Consider the following 15276-nt stretch of genomic DNA (forward strand, 5'->3'; position numbering starts at 1 on the left):
TGTAACGCATAGGGTGGCCATGAATCAGGATCTCCTCAATGCCAGCTAACAACAACAACGTGTTTATATGAGGACCCCGGTGGCGCAGCGGTTAAGATCTGGGCTGCTAACCAAGAGGTCAGCGGTTCTAATCCACGAGCCAGTCCTTGGAAACCCTACGGGGCAGTTCTATTCTGGCATATAGGGTCACTGTGAGTCAAAATCGACTCAATGACAATGGGTTTTTTTTGGGTAGCGCTATCTGTGGCGTAGTGGTTAAGTGCTATGGCTGCTAACCAAAGGGTTGGTAGTTCGAATCCACCAGACCCTCCTTGGAAACTCTATGGGGCAGTTCTACTCTGTCCTGTAGGGTCGCTATGAGTCAGAATCGACTCGACGGCACTGGGTTTTGTTTTTTTATCTGCTCTCATAAAGATCACAGCCAGGAAAACCCTACGGGGCAGTTCTACTCTGTAACGTGGGGTTGCAACGAGTGGAAATCAACTCGACAGCGTCTAATCCAACAACAACTCAGCGGACATGAGTAGCTCACACCACGCTGGTGTCTTTGATGGACAGAGGAGTGGACGTGTATCCGTGGGCATGCTCAGGAATCGGGCTCTGGCCGTGGGAAAACCGGATCCACATAGACAGCTGCTGAGGGTCTGCTGTCTTGGTACAAAGAATCGTCCTGGGGGTGTGGCGGTGGGACCACCTGTCTGGGTGGGAGAGACGGGCAGAGAGGCCTGCATAGCTATAGTGCTGTGTACGTGTCTGTCAGCATCCCCCCGACAGTAGCCCTGGGGAATCATGTCTCTGTCGCGCACTCAGACACCAAGGTTCACGCGTGCCAAGCACCCTTGTCTAGGAAGCACCAGATTCGGAATCTTAAACCCTCAGCATGCCCTCCCTGCAGAAGGCAGAGGCTGCTCTGGGTTGAATTGTGTCCCCAAAACAGAGGTTGAAGTCCTAACCCCGTGTCTTAGTCATCTAGTGTTGCTACAACAGAAACACCCAAGTGTATGGCTTTAGCAAAGGGAAGTTTATTCTCCCACAGTCTAGGAGGCTAGAAGTCACATTCAGGGCTCCAGCTCCAGGGGAAGGCTTTTTCTCTCTGCTGGCTCTGGGGGAAGGTCCTTGTCATCAATCTTCCCCAGGTCTAGGAGCTTCTCAGCACAGGGACACTGGGTCCGAAGGACACACTGTGCTCCCAGCTCTGTTTTCTTGGTGGTATGAGGTCCCTCTCCTCTCTGCTCACTTCTCTCTTTTATGTCTCAAAAGAGATTGACTCAAGATACGACCTAAGCCTGTAGATTGAGTCCTGCCTCATTAACATAACTGCCTCTAATCCTGCCTCATTAATACCATCTGTTGCCGTTGTCGTCAGGTTGATCCCGACCCATAGCCACCCCACGTACAACAGAACGAAACACTGCCTGGTCTCGCGCCCTCCTCACAATCCTTGCTACGCTTGAGCCCATGCTTGCAGCCAGTGTCAATCCATCTCGTTGAGGGTCTTCCTCTTTTTCGCTGACCCTCCACTTTACCAAGCATGTTGTCCTTCTCCAGGGACTGGTAGTATGTCCAAAGTATGTGAGACAAAATCTCACCATCCTTGCTTCTAAGGAGCGTTCTGGCTCTGCTTCTTCCAAGACAGATTTGTTCTTCTGGCAGTCAGGCCGTGGTACAGGCCGCATTCTTCACCAACACCATAATTCAAAAGGCATCCGTTCTTATTCATTCTTCCTTATTTATTGTCCAGCTTTCACCTGCAGATAAGGTAACTGAAAACTCCATGGCTTGGGTCAAGCGCACCTTAGACCTCCAAGTGACATCTTTGCTTTTTAACACTTTAAACACTTTTGCAGCAGATTTGCCCAGTGCAGGACGTCGCCTGATTTCTTGGCTGCTGCTTCCATCGGTGTTGATTGTGGATCCAAGTCAAAGGAAATCCTTGACGCTCTGAGGTTCCAGGTGGACATGCACTTTGAAGGGCATTTCGGCCCAGAACAAACGCGGCAGCCCCCACCGGCTGGTCCCCCGTCCTTCAGGGCCCTCCCCATGGAGGAGACGGCAGACCCAGGCATGGCCACGCTGCCGTGTTCTCTCCCCTCAGCACCCCGTTCCGTTGCAGGACTCCTTCTACCCAAGCAAGGAGGCGCAGCTGCAGTTCACGCGTGCCATGCACGACCTCACCAAGCTGGGTGCACACGCCGTGGCCACGGCCTTCGACCTGTCCGGCTTCACCTCCGCCTGTGACCTGGGAGGTACGTGGGCATCCCCACATGCCTCGGCTTTCTCTTCCTGTAACTTCTCTTGGGTTCTTTCCCTGCTGCTACCCAGATGCCAAACAAGACAGTCTGTCGACCTTTTCTCTTCCTTCCTCCTGTCAAGGTGGGAGGGGGTTCCCAGACCTCTGTGGTGGTCTTCTGTCTTCAGGGGCTGTCACTTTTCCCAGCTTTCAGTTCCTATCTTTGCCACACTGTTCCTCCTTGTGGCCCAGTATGGCTGCTCTAGTGCCAGCCATCACACCTGCAATCACTAAGCAGGAAGGAGAAGGAAAGAGTAGAGGCCCCACTGCTGCCCCCTGAGGATTCCCCCGGGTCCTGCACCTTCCCCCACTGCCTGGTTCCTCTCAGAATTCCCCTCAATCCCAGGTGGCCCTGAGCCTAGCATGGGTCGCCAGCCACCTTTACCACCCAGGCTTCATTTTACGTGAGGGCCTCAGTGCCGTGTTCTCAAGCGTGATTTTGGTTCTAAGTTGAACTCCGGAGGCTCATCAGGGATTTCCTAGGTACCAGGGGAATCTTATTGCAATGTCTGTGTTTGCTTCTGCAGGCTGCACGGGGGCCCTGGCCCACAGGCTTGTCCAGGAGTACCCGCACCTAAAGGTGACCGTGTTCGACCTCCCAGAGATCATCGAGCTCGCCCCGAGCTTCCAACCTGTCGGACAACAGGCAGCTCGGATCAGCTTCATGCCAGGTACGTGGTCTGTCTTCTTTGCCACGTGTTAGTGTTGTGCCGAACTCCTTTGTCTCTTTCTGGGTATGGAACATGTAAGTTTATGTCTGTGTGGTGTGGGGTGTGTCTGTGTGGTGTGTGTCTGTGTGTATGGTGTGTGTGTTTGCATCTGTATGTGTGTCTGAAGGTGTGTGTCTCTGTGTGTGGTGTATGTGTCTGTTTATGTCTGTATGTCCATGTATGTAGTATAGTTTGTGTGTCTGGTGTGTGCGTGGTGTGATGTGTCTCTTTGTGTGTGGTGTGTGTCTGTGTGCCTGTGTGGTGTGAGTACATCTGTCTGTATGTCTGTGTGTGGTATGTCTGTGTGTATTTCTGTATGTCTCTGTCAGTATGTGGTATGGAGTGTATCAGTGTGGTGTGTCTGTATGTGTCTGTGGGAGTATTCTTTATGTGTGTGTGAGTGTATGTGTGGTATATGTGTCTGTTGGGGTACTCTCTGTGTCTGTATGTCTCTGTGTGTGGTATGTCTGTGCATATTTCTGTATGTCTGTGTCTAGACGTATGTGGTGTGGCCTGTGTAGTGTGTGTCTGTATGTCTGTATGTGTGGGTGTGGTGCGGTGTGTCTGGTGTGTGTGAAGACCAGGTACCTGGGAGAGCTAAGTTCGGGGCATTGGAAGTGGCGGGGTGGAAGTGTAGGTGGGGAAGTGGAATGGCCGAGAACACCACTGGCGTGTGTATATGACTGAGACCACAAGAGGAAGTGACCCAGAACCATAGCAGAAAGGGCTTAGGCTAGACCTGAGGAAGAACTTCCAGGTGGCATCGTGATACTGGAATCGACAAAAAGGAAACAACATCGTGCGACTTACCCCAGCGGACTGTGGCCTAAAGCTGGGCGCACCAGAGGGTCTCAGGTACTTCTAGCCCTGAGACGGAGACTTCTATATACCATTAGAATAATAATTAAGAAAAAAAAAAAGGCAATCATCGTAAACCTAGGAACCCTGGTAGTGCAGTGGTTAAAGCGCTTGGCTGCTAACGGGAAGGTCGGCAGTTTGAGCCCACGAGCCGCCCGCGGCAGCCTGCTTTTGTAAAGATGACAGCCTTGGAAACCCCATGGGGCATGTCTTCTCTGTCCTGTAGGGTCGCTATGAGTCGGAATCGACGCAACGGCAACAGTGTTGTAAATCTCTAAATTTAGGAGCGTGACGAGGACTGTGTTAGGGTTCTCTAGAGAAACAGAACCAGCAGCACACACACGTATATATATATAGGGTCCCGTACAGTACACACGCGTGTGTGAGTGTGTGTCATATATATGTATTAAAAAAAAAAAAAAGACCCGTTGCCGTCGAGTTGATTCCGACTCATAGCAGTGCCTGGGCCTATTTAAGTAGTATATATATATGTGTATACCTATATAAAATGTTACATATACATACACACAGAGCCCTGGGGGTGCAGCGCTTGAAGTACTTGGCAGCTACCCAGAAAGTCGGCAGTTCGAACACACCAGCTTCTCCGTGGAAGACAGTTGTGGCAGTGTCTTCCATAAAGATGACAGCCTTGGAAACCCTATGGGGCAGCTCTACTCTGCCCTAAAGGTTCGCTATGAGTTGGAATCCACTCGGTGGCAGTGCAATATTTGATAGATATCTACACACACCCCTGGAGAGAGTTATTTTAAGGAATTTAAGGAATCGCAGGATGATGGGGGCTGAATTGGCCCACAGGATTGTGGGTGCTGGCGAGTTTGAAATCAGTAGGGCAGACAGCAGGCTGGGAACGCAGAGTGATCTGCAGTCTTGAGTCTGAAATGTGTAGGGCAGGCAACGGCCTGGCGACTCCAGCACAATGACTGTGTTATAGCCTTTAGGCGGAATTCCTTCTCTCTCAGGAACCTCCGTTTCTGACTGGACCAGGCCCAACTGATTGGACCAGGCCCACCCACATTATCAAGGATCATCTCCTTTACAGACAGTCAGTCGATTGTAAATGTTAATCACATCTGCAAAATACCGTCACAGCCACATCTAGCCCAGCACTTGACCAGCGAGCTGGGCACCACCCGTTGACACACAGAATTTATCATTCGCATTGTGTTACTGATTTCTGCCATATCTGTTGTCGTTAGGTTGTGTCACATCAGTTTGGACTCATAGCGACCCTTTGTGCAACAGAACAAAACACTGCCCGGTCCTGTGCCATCTTCACAATTGTTGCTATGTTTGAGCCCATTGTTGCAGCCGCTGTGTCAATCCATCTCTCTGAGGCTCTTCCTCTCTTTCGCTGACCCTCTACTTTACCAAGCATGATGTCCTTCTCCAGGGATTGGTGTCCCCTGATAACATGTCCAAAGTACTTGAGATAAGTTTCGCCATCCTCGCTTCTAAGGAGCGTTCTGGCTGCACTTCTTCCAACTGCTGTTGTCTAGAAAGGGCAAAAACGAGGGCAGTGATGGTTCAGTGGTAGAATTATCCCCTTCCGTGCAGAAGACCCAGGTTCGATTCCCAGCCAGTGCACCTCATGCATGGCCCCCACCCGTCTGTCAGTGGAGGCTTGCATGTCGCTGTGATGCCAAACAAGTTTTAGCAGAGCTTCCAGACTAAGACTAGGAAGAAAGGCCTGGAGGTCTGCTTCCAAAAATGAGCCCATGAAAACCCTACTGATCACAACAGTCCCATGCACATCTGACCATGGGGATGGCTCGGGACCGGTCAACATTTTGTTCCGTTGTGTGTGGGGTCGCTGTGACGCGGGGGCTGACTTGACACCATCTAACAGCCACCCTCAGCACCCCTGCCACCTCTCTGGCAGGACTCAACTGCCACAACGTTGTCCTTGTCACCGGCTGCCTGTGTGTTTCCTTTGTCTTAAACCTTCACAGTTATGTGCTCTGGGGAGAACCCCCTCGTCCCCTGGGCCTTTCTCTCCTCCCGCCCGGAATCCAGCTCCCAGGCTGGGAGGAGGCTCCGTCACAGGGAAGGTGAGCTCCTTTGTAACCAACGACTCTGTGTTCCTTCCTTTTTTGTACCAGGTGACTTTTTCAAAGACAGGCTCCCCGAAGCGGAACTGTATATTCTTTCTGGAATTATCCACGACTGGCCCGATGACAAAGTGCATCAGTTACTGAGCAAAGTCTCCGAGTGCTGCAAGCCAGGTGAGAACGTGCCATATTCTCCTCGTTGATGTGAAGACAGCCACTTGGTTCCCTGGAGCTGCTGTCAGAGAAACACCACAAGGGGGTGGCTTTGAAGAACAGGAATTTATTGTCTCAGGGTGTCGCAGTCACCTAGTGCTGCCATAACAAAAATAACACAAGCGGATGGCTTCAACAAACAGAAATTTATTCTCTCACAGTCTAAGAGGCTAGAAGTCTGAATTCAGGGTGCCAGCTCCAGGGGAAGGCTGTCTGTCAGCTCTAGGGGAAGGTCCTTTTCATCGACCTTCCCTTGGTCTAGGAGCTTCTCAGTGGAGGGACCCCAATTTCGAAGGACACACCGTGGTCCAGGCTCTTCTTTCTTGGTGGCATGATGTCCCTATCTATCTGCTGGTTTCTCTCTTTTTATCTTTTGTAACATAAAATGGTGACGCAGGCCACACCCCAGGGAAACTCCCCTTACAATCCGATCAGGGCTGTGACCTGAGTTAAAAAAAAAAAAAAACGGTACTGTAAAACCCAACCCAGTGCCGTCCAGTTGATTCTGACTCATAGCAACCCTATAGGACAGAGTAGAGCTGCCCCATAGAGTTAAGGGTGTTGTATCCTCTTTAACATAACCTAATCTTGCCTCATTAGCCACGGGCAGAGAGAAGAATTTACAACACATAAGAAAATCGTATCAGATGACACAATGGTGGACAACCACACGATACTGGGAATTGTGGCCTAGCCAAGTTGACACACATTTTTGAGGGACACAATTTAATCCGTAACGCAGAGTTCTGGAGGCTGGAAGTCTAAGTTTAGGGTGCCGGCTCTACGGGAAGGTCCTGACCTATGTCAGCTTCTAGTAGCCAGCAATCCTTGGCGCTCCTGGGCTTGTAGAGGCATCAGTCTTGAGTGTCGGTCCTTCTCGAGGTCTAATCTGCTCTTTTTATAACTTGGAAGGGATTAGGTTTAGGACCCAAACTAGACTGGTTAACATACCAAAAAAGAAAACAAACCAGTTGCCTTTGAGTGGACTCCGACTCGTGGCACCCCCACGTGTGTCAGAGTAAACTGCGCTCCACAGGGTTCTCATGGCTGATTTTTCGGAAGTAGATCGTCAGGCCTTTCTTCCAAGGCACCTCTGGGTGGACTTGAACCTCCAACCTTTCAGTTAGCAGCGTGTGAACTGTTTGCACCACCCAGTGACTCCGTATGTAAATACACACCTATGAGTGTGTGTGCGAGCGCCTGTGCACCTGTGCACGCATCATACTGTCTACCTTGCGGAGGTTTTCCACATCAGTTCTCTCCACTCCCAACCTAAACTGCTGGAGGTGATGTGGTGATGCCCCCCCGCCATGGGTTAGAAGCCCGGCCCCAGCTGCCGGGGGGACTTCCCAGGTGGAATCTGGATGGAGCGGTGGTTCTGCCCTGGGCTGAGTTCAGCTTGGTTGCTGCAATCAGTATTCCTGTACTCTTAGCATAGTTCCTTAGCCTGGTTCATCTCTTCCATGGGGGGTGGCTGTGACTGCTCACTGACCCCCAGGTGGTGCCCCGAGGCTCCTCCTTCAGAGATCTGTTTCTGCTCTTCTCTCTCTCCCTTCCCCTCTCACTGTCTCTGCCTCCCATGCCCCTTTCACCTTCCCTCCCCTCCATGTCTGTCCCTCCTGCTTTCTCTTTCGCTCTCACTCTCTCTCTGCCTGTCTCCCTCCCCCTCCCCATCTCTCTCCCAACCCTTCCCTGATGTCCTTACTCCCCACTTCCCCTGTGGAATCAGTTCTCAGGGCTGCCAACCCAAACTGGTCTTGGAGGTGGGTGTGGTCATGTCCCTGGGCTGAGTTCCATGTAATTACTGCAATCAGCATTCCAGGGTTCCTTAGCCCAGTTAATGGGCTCCTCGGGGAGTGAGTGCCCTTTGAACCCTGGCGCCCTGTGGCCTCTCGTCCAGAGATCTCTGTCTCCCTCTCTCACTTTTCCTAGCTGTTTCTTATTCTCTCCGTTTTTCTGCCTCTGTCTCGCACCCTCCTTTCCCTTTTCTCTTCTCTCCCTCTCCCCTACCCCCTCTGTCTCTTTCTCTGCCTGTCCCTCTTGCTCCCTCTCTCTCTCACTTCCTCCCTGCCTATGTCTCTCCCTCCCCTCCCCAGGGTGTCCTTCCTTCCCATATCCCCATCTGCGCTTTGGAGCTTTGGACACGGCCCCTTTCCCTGCTCGGGGCCCCTGCTATCAGGGCCTCCCTCCAGCTCACTCTCCTGTCCCCGCAGGCGGTGGGCTCCTGGTGGCAGAAGCCCTCCTGGACGAGGAGCGGCGGACCTTGAGGGGCGCCTGGGTGCAGTCGCTGAACGTGCTGCTGCAGACCCCAGGCTGCGGGCGCAGCGGGGAGGAATACAGGCGCCTGCTGATGGCACACGGCTTCCAGGACGTGCACGTGGTGTGCACGGGGGGCCTGCTGGACGCCGTCCTCGCCACGCGGTGAAGACCGGGCCTGGCCACAAAGACGCAGCGAAGATGGGGTCCTCGCCACCTGGTGACCGCGCACTCACGCACATTGAGCCCGACGTGCCTGGGTGCATCCGCACAGACCAGCGCTCAGGGTAATCGCTGTCCCCAAAGCGTGTGGTTACATCAATGTCTACACACCTGAGCTGCAGTGGGACGTGCTGGCCACACAGAACTGAGTAAAAGGCAAAAACACTCTGCCCTCTGAGTTTGTTTGGGGTGTTTTCAGGACAGATTGCAAACAGAGAGGAAGGGCTGCTGGGCGGGCCCCCCGAAGAGGCATTGCTGCAGCCATGCAGACCCCACCGTCAGAATAATCTGTGCGGTAATCGGTGGGGGAAGGCCTCGGTGGTCCCCGGGCTGTTTCTGCGTCAGGAATTAGTGTTAACATGGCGCCTTTACTGTCCACTGTTTTTGGCCTGTGTCTCCTTGCCACCAACTCAAGGGGACCCCATGCACAATGGAATAAAACATTGCCCAGTCCTGTGCTATCCCCAATGGTTATGGATCGGACCATCGTGATCCATAGGGTTTTTGCTGGCTACCTTTCAGAAGTCGATCTCCAGGCCTTTCTTCCTGGTCCAGAAACGTCACTGAAACCTACTTAGCAACAGAGCAACACACAGGCCTCTACTGAGAGACGGGTGGTGGCTACGCAGGGGGTGCGCTGGTCGGGAATCGAACACAGGCCTCCCACTCAGAAGGTGAGGACTGTACCACGTGACCACCTATATAGTACACAGTCGTTATATAATTTTATAACTGTTGTTAGTTAGATGCTTGCTATTCAGTCAGTTCCGACTCGTAGTGACCCTATGAACAACAGACAGAAACACTGCCGGGTCCTGTGCCATCCTCTCCATCGTCGTTATGCTTGAGCCCACTGTTGCAGCCACTGTGTCAATCCGTAACTAATTACATAACATAATGTACAGTTATGGAAACCCTAGTGGCATAGTTGTTAAGAGCTACGGCTGCTAACCAAAAGGTTGGCAGTTCGAATCCACCAGGCGCTCCTTGGAAACCGTATAGGGCAGTTCCACTCTGTCCTGTAGGGTGGCTATGGGTCAGAATCGACTCGATGGCAACGGGTTTGGTTTATATATAATTATATTAGGGAGTCCCCAGGTGGTACAAAAGGTTAAGTGCTTGGCAACAAGTGAAGACTGGTGGTTCGAATCCACCCAGCTACTTCCGAAAGGTCAGAGCCACTGAAAGCCCCTTGGAAGGCAGTTCTCTGAAACACACGGGGACCCGTGAGCTGCAATCAGCTAGCCAACAGCTGTTCTTTTTAATTATGTTACAAAGTTACACAGTGTACGTACTGTAATAGTTACGTAATTTTGGATGGAACCCAAAGTAAAAATAAATTTCACGTTCTGCCTTCATGGGAGGAGGCCAGGATGCCAGAGGAAGGAAACTGAACTTTGGTAATAAAGGTGGCTTGGAAGCAGGGCCAAGTGCATAAAGCTCTCTCCTGTGTTAAGAACAAGAAAGAGTGAGAGTTCAAAGCCGTCATAAACCTGGCCTCCCACCAGGCGTGGGAGTTGGGTGACTCCAGGAACCCCCTCTACGGTTTTCTAGGCTGTAATCTTTAGGGCAGGAGCCCTAGTGGCACAGTGGTTAAGAGCTATGGCTGCTAACCAAAAGGTCAGCAGTTCGAATCCACCAGCTGCTCTTTGGAAACCCTATAGGGTCGCTGTGAGTTGGAATCAACTTGATGGCCGTGGGTTTTACTTTTTTTTTAAGTCCTTAGGTGGCGTAGTGGTTAAATGCTACGGCTGCTAACCAAAGGGTTGGCAGTTCAAATCCACCAGCCGCTCCTTGGAAACTCTATGGGGCAGTTCTACTCTGTGCTATAGGGTCGCTATGAGTCGGAATCGACTCGACGGCACTGGGCTGGGTTAGGGGAGCAGATCTCTAGGTCTTTCTTCCAAGGAGCAGCTGGTGGGTTTAAGCCTCTCAGCAGCCAAGTGCTTAACCATTTCGTCACCAAACCAAAAACCAAACCCATTGCTGTCGAGTCAATGGCGACTCATAGCAACCCCACAAAACAGAGTACAACTGCCCCATATGGTTTCCAAGGCTGTGATCTTTATGGAGACAGACTGCCACATTGTTCTCCCATGGGTAGCAGCTGAGCACTTCGACCACCGTGCCACCCATTCCCATTGCTGTGAGTCAATAATCAACTCATAGTGACCCTAAATACTGTGCCACCAACCCCCCAAAAAAACCAAACCCGTTGCCATCCAGTCAATTCCAACTAATAACGACCCTACAGGACAGAGTAGAACTGCCCCATGGGGTTGCCGAGGAGCACCTGGTGGATTTGAACTGCTGACCTTTTGGTTAGCAGCCAAGCTCTTAACCACTAAAACCACCAGGGCACCTTAAATAGTAACTTAAGAACCCTTCAAGGACACAAACACACACCCCACCCTCCCCTGATATTATTTTGCACAGCTTCCGCAAGTGGTATCTTGCGGGGAGGTTACTCTCTAACATGTGGGGTGCCCTCAAGCAGGTCATTTGCTGAAGGGCACAGCGGTGGGTGTGGAAACTTGAGACCTCGCCACTCCTGGGGTCCTCTGGTTAGTGCCCTGCCTCCAGGGGACTGGGGTCTTCCTGCCCCCTGGGGCAGTCCCTGTAGCCACCAGGGTCTCCCGTCCTCCTCCTGGGGGCCCATTCCTTGGCTCAGTGGGGCAGCTGGTCCTTCTAGAAGTCCTCTGTCATCCTCCCCAGGGATGATCTGGGTTAGGGGCCTTCCCACGTGGGTGATGTGCCCTGGACTGTGAAAAGCCCTTGAGGCCGGGGCAGTCTCTGCCAGCCACTATGTCCCAGCCTGCTAAGTGAACTAAGCCCAGGAGGGAGCCGCTCTTCTGGGCGACTAGCCTCAAACCCAGGATCTCCTGATCAACCCAGCACCTATGGGATGGCCCAGGACACCTAGGGGCAGAGAATGGGTGCCAGCGTGGAGCGCAGTCCAACCAAAAAAAAACCAAACCCAGTGCCATGGAGTCGATTCCGACTCATAGTGATCCTATAGCACAGAGTAGAACTGCCCCATAGTTTCCAAGGAGCGCCTGGCAGATACAAACTGCCGACCCTTTGGTTAGCAGCCATAGCACTTAACCACTATGCCACCAGGCTTCCTGGAGCACAGCCCAGGAAGGCATTATTCCTAGACTCTTTCACCTTGCACAGCGGCGCTGAGGGAACAAGAAGGGCCCTGGCTGAGATGCCGGGCTGGAAGGAAGTGGAGATTGGGGCCCAAGGTGACCCAACAGCAACCCTGACTCCTGCCAGCCAAGGACAACACGAAGCAGCTGTCCCTGCTAACTGCTACCCACAACCCCGGGGTTTTGGGGACTGTTCTGTTTGCAACACAGCACTTAGTAAAAACTACCCTCTGGACTTATTCCGGGGTTCTGCGGAGGCAGCGGCACAAACCCTAAGTTATGTAACCCACTGCCGTGGAGTCGATTCTGACTCCTAGCAACCATACAAGACAGAGGAGAACTGCCCCACAGGGTTTCCAAGGAGCGCCTGGCAGATTCGAACTGCTGACCTTTGGGTTAGCAGCCAAGCTTTTAACCACTGCACCACCAGGGCTCCAACCATAAGTCATATACTATAGTGAAATCCGTGCAAGGGGGAACTCTGACAGGACTACTTTCTTTTTCTGGGTCTCCTAAGTTTTCTGCTTTCGACAGGGTGCAGTCTTACCACTTTTCTAACACTTTTTATTAGTGGGAAATATTTGAGTTTCCATTCTCGGACAGGTTTCTGCCTTACACAGGTTCTGGCCTTGACAGGTTTTCCTGTCACACCTAAGTAAATGGAGCTTGGCCCTTCCCCTCAGCCCTGCCCTGTCCAGCCTCCTCCCTGTTGTCACTAGAGACCTTTGAAGGCAGCACCTGATGGAACGCTGATTCCCAAGAATTTCACAGTTCCTACTATCCCCCTCCCCCAAAAAAGAAAAAACTGCCAGCCACATCACTGCACTACTCATTCCAAGCCATCAGCTAAAACCCAAAATCTTTTAATGTGTCTATTTATGGGAAAGAGCCCTGGTTGGTGATTCAAATCCACTCAGTGGCTCCGAGGGAACCTGCTTCCATAAACATTAAAACCTATTGCTGTGGATTCGAGTCGGACTCACAGCGATCCTGTAGGATGTGCAGAACTGCCCCACAGGGTTTCCAAAGAGCGACTGTTGGATCTGAACTGCCAACCTTTTGTTTAGCAGCCATAGCTCTTAACCACTGTGCCGCTAGGACTCCTGTAAATATTACAAACGCTCTCTTCTGTACCACACAGTCTGTGGCACTGAAGTTGATACACCACATTCCAGGGCCTGGGAGTCCCAGCTGGACCTCACACTCCAGCTCCGTGGCCCTGTAGGCTCAGGCGAGGGCAGTGATAACCGTCTCCTGGGTCTGTTCCAGCCCAGACAGGCTGAGTCTGCAAAGACGAGAAACATCTGGTGGAAACCAGTGCCCAGACAAGGTCCCTGAGCAGACACCCTGTCCCTGCCCACAGCCGGGCACACCCTCCAGGTACAGCCTCTGCCTCCAAGCCAGCTGAAGCCTGTGGAATGTGGAGGCCTCAAGCCCTGCCCCCTACCTGCCTCACAGCAGAGGTCAAGAGAGGACTAAGAAAGGCATTTAAAGGACACTGCTGCCTGGGAAGTGGATAGGCTCAGGGTGCCTGAGCTCTTGTGTCTGGTTCCCTCCCCTCACCCATTGCTTCAGGGCCTTGGACTGTGCCCCTTTTGGTGAGCAGCTGAGAATGTCCACTGTTTGCACCATCCAGGGACACTTCTGGTTTGCTACTAAGGGTCTTTCTGAGAGGACTATGTTCTCTTCGTGAAAATTCGAGTGCTTGTGCAATTTTCTGTATGTTACAGATCAATAAAAAGTTCAAAACACATCCAAAACCAAAAATTTGTTGCCGTCGAGTCGATTCTGACTCATAGCAACCCTACAGGACAGAGGAGAACTGCCCCATAGGATTTCGAAGGAGCGGCTGATGGATTCAAACAGCCGGCCTTTTGGTTAGCAATGAAATACTTAACCACTGCACCAACTCTGCCTCCAGGGCTCCTCATAACACACTGGACCGTGAAATTGGCAGGGTGGCGTGCCCTGAGCTCTTCTGTGTGGCTCCATTCCATCTGCCCATTCATTCAGTGCCAGGGACTGACAGGGAGGGAAGGAAGGAGAGAGGGAAAGAATGGAAGGAGAGAGAAAGGAAGCAAGGGAGGGAGAAAGGAAAAAAAGAAAAAAGGACCCTGCTTCTGAGCTGCTACCATTGAATCAAACTTGACTCATGGTGACCCCCCGACGTGTCAGAACAGAACGCGGCTCCACAGGGTTTTCAGTGGCTGATTTTTCTGGAAGTAGGTTGCCAGGCCTTTCTTCTGAGGCACGTCTGAATGGAATTGAACTTCCAACCTTTCAGTTAGCAGCTGAGTGTGTTGACCATTTACACCACCCAGGAACCATTCTGGGTTGCTGGTAAGGGTCTTTTCTTACCGGACTGTGTTCAGTTTGTGAAAACTCATTGGGTGATCGTGGCCCCGTGGTTAAAGCCTTTGGCTGAGAACCGAAAGGTCGGTGATTCGAACCCACCAGGTGGTCTGCACAAGAAAGATATGTCAGTTTGTAAAGATTTACAGCCTACAAAACCCTATGGGGGCGTTCTACTCTGTCCTATAAGGTCGCCATGAGTTGGAATCCAAGGGATGGCAATGGGGTTGTTTTCTTTTTTACATCAAAAAAAAAGTTCAAAGTATCTTAAAACATCTTGCCCTCACAACCTTACTTTCTGGGTGGGCGTAAGGGGTGTATGTCAGTGTGTGTAATATGGGCAGCTTATGACCTCCTGCTCATCTCCAAGTCCCCAAAGGTCAGCCCTGGGCCTTACAGGGGTAAGGTGGGGAAGAAGCCCCTCGGTGGCCTGGGGGAGGTGGGCGCCAGTGCAGGTGGAGGGGGAGCCCCGCGGGGGTGCAGCAAAGGACCCCAGGCCCCATAAAGGCCACCGGGCTGGTGCCGGGAGTTAAGGGGCGGGGGCAGAGGGCCCCCAGGTGAGCCTGGAGGGGCGACAGGCGGAGCCTCGCTCGGGGTCGGGGCGCCCTAGCGCGAGGAAGGGGCATCAGGCCGCCCCCCAAAAACGTGTTTCCCTTTAGCAGGGTCTGAGGGTTTCACTGGACGACGCGTCCGCCCCCCATTAAAAGGCTCCATCCTGGGGGAAAAGCGGGGGTCGGGAGCACGGCAGCTTCCGGTCCTTGGCCTTGTCTCCCTTCCCGGGGATGCGCGCGGGCACCCGGGCCTGGTGGAAGGCCGCGGACGGCGCGCCCCGGGGGCAGCCCCCCAAACCTCCCCGCTCCCAGTGACCTTGAAAAGGTCACTGCAGCCGAGCCCCCCGCCCGCAAGGCGCATGGGCGGGACCCGGCTCCCAGCATGCCTCGGGGCCACCGAGCGCAGGAAAAGGCGGGGCGTGGCGGCCGCGCGGCCAATGGGCAGGACGCGCGGGGGCGCGGGGCGGGGCACGCGGCGACTCCCGGCATCCCCCGGGGGCGCGGCACGCGGCGAGGGGCGGGGCGCCGGTGGGCGCGGCGGCCAATAGGCGCTGCGGGCGGGGGCGGGGGCGGGGCCTGGGCGCCTTAGCGGCTGCGCGGTAG

At 53.1% G+C, this 15276-nt stretch overlaps 1 protein-coding gene across 1 annotated transcript in view; it reads left to right on the forward strand.

Annotated features, from left to right (window-relative positions):
• The window catches only part of ASMTL (acetylserotonin O-methyltransferase like), a 38449-nt gene extending 27481 nt beyond the window's left edge, over nucleotides 1–10968 (forward strand). The window contains exons 10-13 of the mRNA XM_049872152.1: nucleotides 2114–2246; nucleotides 2818–2961; nucleotides 5979–6101; nucleotides 8354–10968. Of these exons, the coding sequence (XP_049728109.1) occupies nucleotides 2114–2246; nucleotides 2818–2961; nucleotides 5979–6101; nucleotides 8354–8565 (612 nt within the window). The 3' untranslated portion in view covers nucleotides 8566–10968. The remainder of the gene's footprint in view (nucleotides 1–2113; nucleotides 2247–2817; nucleotides 2962–5978; nucleotides 6102–8353) is intronic.
• Nucleotides 10969–15276: the final 4308 nt, after the last annotated feature.

The sequence above is a fragment of the Elephas maximus genome, chromosome X (assembly GCF_024166365.1).
Source record: "Elephas maximus indicus isolate mEleMax1 chromosome X, mEleMax1 primary haplotype, whole genome shotgun sequence".
In the NCBI taxonomy this organism is placed as follows: Eukaryota; Metazoa; Chordata; class Mammalia; order Proboscidea; family Elephantidae; genus Elephas; species Elephas maximus.